The 9,290-nt window shown below is 36.5% G+C and overlaps 1 protein-coding gene across 1 annotated transcript; it reads right to left on the bottom strand.

The window, feature by feature from the left end:
• Nucleotides 1-1,836: 1,836 nt before the first annotated feature.
• On the bottom strand, nucleotides 1,837-4,736 carry LOC100377609 (somatostatin receptor type 2-like). The gene has a single exon (XM_002731763.2). It carries the CDS (start codon nucleotides 4,476-4,478, stop codon nucleotides 3,300-3,302), a length of 1,179 nt encoding a protein of 392 aa, XP_002731809.1. The 5' UTR covers nucleotides 4,479-4,736; the 3' UTR covers nucleotides 1,837-3,299.
• Between the last annotated feature and the right edge of the window lie 4,554 nt (nucleotides 4,737-9,290).

The following is a 9,290-nucleotide window of genomic DNA, read 5'->3' as shown; positions in this document are numbered from 1 at the left end:
TCCTTTGTGTTTTTTGGGTTGCTAGTGGAGACATCTTCAGCATAGCTAATCTTTCACCATCTATCAGATACACCCCGACTCGAATAGGTCAAGATTTGTTGGAACGCATTTGCATACCCTACACAACACACTTTCCAAATGCCTATCTGTCTCGACAGAAGGCAGACTGCTATGTTATCACTTTGAATGTCTAAATGTATTCACCGAACATACTGTAATGAATACAATCATATTCATCAGAACAATCTAAGTGATGAACATTTATTCGCATCTGTTGTACAATATTTTTGTTTTGTTTTTTTTTCCTTCTTTACACAGAAGTGATCTCGAACTCACAACTTCAAGTGCAGTAAATTAATATATTCTATTCTATTCTATTCTATTCTATTCTATTCTATTCTATTCTATTCTATTCTATTCTATTCTATTCTATTCTATTCTATTCTATTCTATTCTATTCTATTAATGTGATGGGTTTGAATGTTCGTAATATGCCTGACATTTATATTAAGTTATAAATTGTTTTAATTTAAAATAATCAAATGTATGTTCTGTCATTAAATAGAGCGTTTTATACTTAATGATATATTACTAAGCTATAGTTATGTGCAATTATATATACTAGGTTGAACGGATTATCGTACATCTAGGAGTTCTTATTCTGACTGCACGCGTCTCTTGCAATTATCGATCTATTGTGTATAATTTACGCAACCTTTCAATCCAGCTGCAATCTAGAACAATGGCCGAAAGAAATACTTATAATATTTCCCCTTCTAAGATACGAATATTTTCGTCTCCTAGCAACAAGAACCCTAGTATAGCACACGTAATTTGTATTTTGTAATATAATGTCCGCTCAAAGGTTTATTTATTTTTGCATTCAAGTATTGTATAATGAAACAAAAATGCTACCACAGCAGGATATATTCTGCAGTTCAAGGTTAAACTTTTTGTTATTGCTAGGAATAAACACCAAACAACTCAAACCGGGCTCACTCTGGCATATTATGCATGCATAATGTTCGGTACTTGTGTACTTTGACAGACAATTAGTTCATGCCTTACAACATTACAGATTCGATATAATCATAAAAAAGTGTCTTCCAGTTAATGGTGATCTCGTGAATGACTGACTCGCGGGCCCCGTCGAGATAAAACACAAACTGCCGTAGATGAATCTGTGAACTATGACACCACACTCCCAATGCTTGGTGTACACAAAAAAGCGTATATGCTTTTACTATTATGCCTAAAAAACAGATATTAATTTATTGGTAAAATCACCCGTTTCGTAAATAATAACATAATTGTATTGAATAGCAGTAGATAGTTCAATCGCATTCATGCGAGGATTCTCACACAATATTATTCCCATTCCATCTCTTTAAGTGCCTTGCCATGAATTCATTGGTGAAAGATTTGCACTGCTACAAAGGTACTAACATAATAATATACGTGATGTTATACATGTACATATTTTCATACACAGGTCTATAACATAACGCTGGAAAACTAGTTGTTGCCGTCAACCTTTTGGAATTAGGGTGCAGACATGTCAAACAATTCTCAGACATGTTATTTCAGTCTTATGTATGCAAATAATTCGACAACTCGTCTATTACAAATATAACCTGGCCAATTGTACATTATCTCGTAGGCAAGGTGCGCAATGCCGTTATATTATTTTGCGTGTACTGCGCAATCACGTGTGTTCCCGAGGTTTGTCCCCAAACCAGCACTGTCACGTAAAAACGACAGTGGCGATGAAACATTCATTCGATAGCAATGTTGGAACTTATTGACATACCAAATCAGACACAACTCGATTATAAATTGGATCTAACCAACACAATTTAATTCCAATCGCAGTAACTCATCTGAAATGTTACAGATCCAGGGAATATGTGACATAATTTAGTCTGTGATAAATCAACAATGAAACTGACAAGATATGGTACAACGCAGTGTATATGATGCATATTTGCTATGGCAATAAAACATAAAACTGATTGTGTAATCTGAGGCGAAAGCTGACTTCGCCTCTTATAAATTCTTTCTATCTAGTATGTTGACAATTTACAGTCGACAACACGAATATATATCTATAAGGGCCATATCACAGAAATATAACACAATCAATATAAATAAGAGTACTCAGATATACATGGCACAATATTATACATTTATAAGTTCAAAATTACAGTACCGTGAGCATAAAGTCCATGTATTTCACACATAATGTAAATAAGTGCACATGAAAGGAAACTCCAGTTCACTCTTGTAATTCACGGCAAATCCTAAAAGTGTCCAGGTGATTTGCAATCAGACAAGGCTGAATATATGGGCTTCCAAACATGATGGAAGTGTTAAAATAAGTGTATTTACAGAAACATTTAGAACACTGACAACTAACTGTTCACGTCTTTTTTACTGAACTAGTCCGCTTGTTTATGGGTTATGTACCCTTTGACATCAAGCTGTGAGATTATACATAAGACGGTTGAATCAATCTAAGGGGTGCTCGATAGTCGTCAGAGAAGCTCAAGTCGAGGCCGTTACGATCGGTTACTGGACTAAAATGTATAGAGTATGATAGCAATTAGTACAGAATCGGGCGCGCCCAGAGACATTTGGTATTACGTTATGACACATTCAATTGTAAATAACGATATTACAATACGTGTACGTCTCACAACATCGTTATATACAAGTTTAGTAACGCGTAATGGGAGTGTACGATATTTATTGAGCTTCCGTGACAACTTGAGACCATCCTTAGCTCAACTGTTCATGGATTCTATCAAACAGATGAATACTGTAAAAATGATTTTAATACTTCAAAATAAGTGAAAGAATGTCTGTTTTAAATCCCAAATGCTAGGTTTTACACTCCGTCGAATGAGCAATTACCGGGTCGCTAAAACATGAAAGTAATTAATTTTGGTCGAAAACACCATATTTACATTGCTCACTCTATAATATCGAAACACAGCCAGTAATGTGGGGTCTGTTTCAATTGTTCGTGGACATTGTCTATAATATTAGGGTCAAATGTAACGTTAGTCTGATGACCATGCACATTTGACACTATGCCTTTAAGTATAATATAATATAACATGTATATTTACATATTGATACATTTATATCTGTTTACAAAGTCATTCTTACAGCACCGTCATGGTATGCCACTCCACTGGTACGAATCACAACATTTCTAAAGCATCTTCAGATTTCTTGAACGTAGAAATTGTTTTTCGATACCATGTTCTGAAACAATTCGATAACCAGTATGTTGTCTATAATTGAACAGGCTCTGGGTCTCCGTCGCTTTTTCCTAGTTTTCCATTGGTGGGGGAGTCACTCAACATTATAGCATGAGTCTGACAATTTTTCATATTCATCGAGTTTGTCACATCCGTCTCCTGACTGCGGAGATGTTTCCTTTTATTTGAAGGTTTCCGAAAATGGCTGACGCTCATTTCAATTTGGAGGTCTGTAGCGCATGCAAACGCCTTCTGGAAGCTCTTTTTAAAATTGTCACTTAGAAAAGCGTAGAGAATAGGATTGGCGCTACTGTTGGCATAGCCCAACGACTGGGCAAAGTAGTACGCGATTCTCCATTTGTAAAACGCAGCCTTCGAATGCATAACAGCATAGTGCATTGCCACATTGAGGATGTAATAAGGTGACCAACAAATAAAAAACACACCTACCACAACAGTGACCAATTTGGTTACCTTGCGTGTCTTTTTCCCTTTCGAACCAGGCGCTCCGACTTGCCGCAGGCGATTCAACATTAAAATGTAGGCGGTGCATATAATCAGCAGTGGGATGATATATCCCATCATGAACGTGAAATAAGAAAACACCAACCCCCAGTCCTCCTGATCAAGAGTGGAGTTGCCGAATAGAAAAATCCAATTCGGGCCACAGCCATAGCTTCCCATTCTCTCATCGTAATCAGATCGAACGGCTGCTGTAAACCATGAGACGAGTATCAAGACCAAAGCCCACACACATCCACTGACCGCGTTAGCAATTCGTGGGGTACGTATATTCACAGACTTCACTGGGTGTACGACAGCAATATACCGGTCTATGCTCATGACTGTTAGAAAATATATACTTGCAAACTGGTTAATTATATCATTTGTCAACAATATTTTACACCATGCCGTCCCGTACGGCCATGTTTCCATCACAAAGTGAGAGATGCTGAACGGAATTCCCAGCAAGTACAGCTCGTCGGCTATGGCCAAGTTTAAAATATATGTATTAGTCACAGTTTTCATTTTTGAAAATCGAAGTATTACGTAGATAACCAGGGAGTTACCAATAAGGCCAACCACACACGCGATGGCCCAGAGTATGGATAATATGATTTTATCTGCCTTAACACTAGTGTCTCTGTTATCCGTTGAATTCACCATTAAAGTAAAGATATCATAAACAGTGTCGTTGCCATAGGATTCCATGGTTGTACGTGAGCGGTTGATTGCTTGGCTGAATGCTTAGTGGAATACAATTCTAAAGTCCCGTCCTCTTAAAAACTGACGATGTATTGCGGTGTGATAGTAACGTGATATGGCTATGTTAGTCTCTTCGTTCAACGTCGATGTGCACACTCAATGGCAGATCATTTTAGCGCTGTTGAAACATGTGCTCACAACTGCGTTTGACATGATTCGATATTGGAAGAGCAGCCTGTTGTGGTGCTGTTCAAACCGCTCGGCGAGTGATAATGCTGCTCGACGTTCCGTGCTCACACAGCTTCGCTAGGTTAGGTGGACGGCAGCGGATTATGTAAATTGGTTCCTCCTCTTCACCCAACATACGTCAGTCATAAATGGACGTTTCCAATTGGCCAGCGCCAAAATCCCCCCTAGCAGACTCAATTTCATCCAATCCCTGCAAAATTATCAAATACTGTTTAAGCCTGCAGACAAGAACAGCGCCCACATGAGGACATATCTAAACATACAACCGGAGGTATAGGTATATAAAATATTGAAAAAGAGCTTTCGTGAGTCCTGCTGCGTAACCACGCTTAATATGCGTGACCATTCGTCAGTATGATAAATAGCGATTTATTTAATGACGGGGAATTATGTAACGCGGTCTTAATTATAATAATTCTGCCAAATATAATTTGACGGGTGCGCTTCAATATATGGAATCATTCTGTGCTAAAATAAGACTAATAACACATGTAATAATAGACATTAATTATAATCATCTATAATCAGCATAATGCTTGCTTGTTCGTTTGGCGAATGGGTATGTGATGAGTATAATCGCATATTGCAATTAACCTAGCTATTATGAATATTCAAATTGCATATTGTATAAGCACCTACACCCCGGCGATTGTGCGTAGATGCGTGTTGTATAGCCGTATACTGACGTATCGCTCTCCAATAACGCGAGACAATATGTCAACAGAATGCTGGTATTGCAAAACGTGTTTTTGTACCAAGGAGTTAGACTGTGTGAAATCTTGGTCTTGGGATAAAACATTCACACTGACGATAAGGATCTCACTATATAGGGGAGGGGTGAAATAATCCCAAATTGTGCATAATTTTATGATACTCGGTGAACAACCATCTAAACACCTACATTAATAAATTACTATCGACATTTGTCATGCAGTTATATAACTACGCCATTCATCGCTTGGTCGAATTCGTTTTGCCTTAGCAAAACTCACGAATCTTCACCGCTTTGTCGCTTGTCAGAAAGCAATCGTTCATTCGGAACAAAAAATGAGGCCCCCTATTTTGCTGTTTCCTGAATCGGGTAGAACGATCAAATAAATAAACGTGGCAGAAAATGAGTTTCCGCAGCGACTGTCTGATAAACGAGCACGGCAATTACCCACAATATCAGTGAAATGGGTGACGTAATGTTTAATTAGTTTAATGTTAAATGTCAGATTATAAATAGTAAACAGCGTTTAGAATTTTAGGTTGTTTTTAGTAGTGTAGTGCAAGGTCACAACATGAAGCAACAAGGTCTTATGACGTGTTAGTGGGATTGCACAAAGATGTCCTGCAGCTTAGCAGCATGTAATCGACAAGGTCAAAATTAGGGGCGCATCTGGCCAATATTTTTCATTAGGTACAATTATTCTGGAACTAACAACACTAACATTCTCAAAGAGCAGTGCTACCTATTCGGTACTGTACATATGTTTTATACTCGACGAGACCGAAGATATACGTCAATATTAAACACTAAATGTCAATGTTCAAATGGGGTAAATCATCTTCATTCAAATATGATCAATCTTATATTCATTAAATTTCAAATTACATTATTTTTTTTTCGAGAGTATCATTTCGGAATACGGCCATCAACAATCTAAAGGAAATAGTGATGCTATTTATTGAGACGGCGGCGAATGACTTGTTTACCCGATTTTTTAAACTGTTGTGTATTGATCCATGATTCGCATGAGAGGCTTTGTGCCGCCCTCTGAAATAGCATCTGTGACTATTTTCGGTCAATGGAAGAATCGAAAATGTCAATCAGTTCAAATCTCACATCTCGTAAAATTTCTATATGAGGGCACTTCTTTAGTACGGTTATGTTAGAAATTATTTAGAAATTATCTTTATGCAGCATAAGATATTTCAGTCACATCAGTTCCAATTTGTTTGCCTACAATGGATAAATGAATGGCCGCTTGCTAAATATTGAATATATTGGTTACTTTATAATAAGAATTTTAGAATTATGTGATATATATTGTGAAATATACTGTATTGAAATGAATAGATAATTTAAATAGGTAATTACAGACCAGATAACCACAATAATTTGCCTTGTGCTCGTTATTTATAATAATCACCACCTCCAAATGACATGTAAATGCATAAATTAAAAATTGACCTATTCATTGACGACTGATAAGCCCAATGTCGTACATCAACGACATCAGGTAATATGCGAATTAGGTCGGCAATGAGAAAACATGCATTATCTGACATGTGCAATCGAGCATCTTCTCTGATTTTGTTTCGCTATGGTGTTGACGGAAATGTCGGATGTCAGCTTGTGGAATGAATGGCTCTCGGCGGTGCAGAACGATGATTCCATGCTCTTGGTCAACGCTTCTCGCCGCAAGTGTCAGTAGCAGTCACGAATAAAAAATTACCTATTCTTTCTGAACTCCGAATTGTTATTATAATATACCCAATTGGTCGTCGCTTCCTTGGCTTATATCTAAATCTACGAGTTGTTTAACGACTTTATCTAGGCTGTCAATACAACTTCCGAATGAGTTATGGATTTGTATCATGCGTAGGTAGATGATAAGTATATTTCAATATCCTTTATCCTGTTATGTATGCAATCTGGGTCTAGAACATTGCTAGTTAAATATCACAATTCTCCGCACATCGAACACACATTACATAGAACCCTGGAATGCAATTTCAGCGCTATCACAAACAAAGTGAGCTCACACGAAAATATCAGGTCATACAAGAATTTGTTGGCTCTCCGTTAAATATATTAATAAAAGACATTAATAAAATAAAACGCAATAGATATGTATTCAGGCGCATCTATTAAAGGTAGCCATGTGAGTGTATAATAAATCATCTGACAAGGCAATATCGACCGCACACTCGTTAAAACGTCTCTTAGATACATATTTCTTAACTGGTCTTTGTTATTCTTTGGCAAATTACAATTTCCAATTCAGTAGTATTGTCAGCTACTTCTCAGGTATATAGTTTTGTCAGATAAGTTAAAATATAAATTGTAGAAGGACTGGACAGTACACAGATTGTGCATGGCCTGTTGTTTGTTGACAAGGGTGTACATGCATATGTCTGTAATTTCCAATTGGTGACCTATTTTTCTGGACAACCGTGCACATATTTTTGCAATTGAGACGTGGGCGCGTATATCCATAAACTTTTCATTTCACTATTTCTAAATCTCACAATATTTCAGTTTGACATTTACCTATAAATGCCCATGAATGCATGACTATTAATATTTTAGAATGTTTTTATTTTAAAAACGTGTCCCTGACGGGGAAACGCTTCATCTTATTCCAACAATGTGTAATTTTATTTCACACGTCGCTACTCAAATTTGTAATCAGACGCTGAAAACACGGTTTCACATGATTTGTGACGAACAATGCTAAGCTAATAACACGCATGTGGATTTCTAAACCCCACAGTTTGGTTTAATAAAAGATCTGAGACATGAGTGATCGATGTATCGATGAGATCGAAACGATGATGGCAGCTTTATAAAATACATGATACTGGTAGTATCAAAAAATCAACTCCAGGTTGTCATGAATAAAATGACCTGGTGTACACATAAAGCCATAAAACAGCATCGTATTCCTCACCTTCCTGCTCAATAGATTTCATTCCGTACTATAATATGTGCTTAATTTATATTTATTTATGCGCTATGGAAGACTACACGACTATTTTATTGTAGAATGTACCAATGTATCTTTTATATTTAAACATCAGTTGAACTAATATATATGTCCATCGTAACGGTTCGGCATAATTAACATTTACAGAATAAGTTGTGATTTCTGCATGCCACAGTAATATTATAGTCATTATACTTATACATGAGTAGCTTTTACAGTAAGTATTTCGACTCAATAGCGAATAAGCTACTGTACGCCACGTATATTGCACGTATCGTATTTGAAAGCAGGTCACGGAATCTGAAAGTGATGATAGGTTGAAACTAGGCAGCTAACAAATCAATTATATTTAATACACCTAGTAACATATATCACGCCTGGCAAGATTATAGATCTCAATTTACAACGTTGCAGTATGGGGGATATACTTTTTCATTAACAAACCCGGGAAAAGATCATTAATGGTGTCAATTGTCATGATATTGCCACACAGTGCATGGCTAATACGTTCTCCAAGGAGACATTAAGAGTAAAAAAGTGCTATCACATCTATTGATTCTCGCTATCCAGCATTAGGCCGGATAGAACAAAATACCTAATACAAACTTTGATGCATTATCGAATTGAACATTTTGCTCAATCCCTAGTTAATAGTATTATGTTTTAATAATAAAGCGAGATCTAATAATATTTTTTTGCCATGTATTGGTATAATAATTATCAAAAAGAATATTCAGTGTAACTATTTATTCGTCACACACATCTACTTTGCATTGGAACGCATAAAGTTAACTCGTGTCAGTAATTGTTTCAATTTAACCATGTCTAACTATAGGAAGAAATCACCACTTAGCAATTAAACACGCACATAAAC

Source organism: Saccoglossus kowalevskii, chromosome 8 (assembly GCF_978046115.1).
Source record: "Saccoglossus kowalevskii chromosome 8, keSacKowa6.1, whole genome shotgun sequence".
NCBI lineage: Eukaryota > Metazoa > Hemichordata > Enteropneusta > Harrimaniidae > Saccoglossus > Saccoglossus kowalevskii.
Note: the sequence above shows the minus strand (reverse complement) of the source record. Positions and strands in the feature narration are given on the sequence as shown.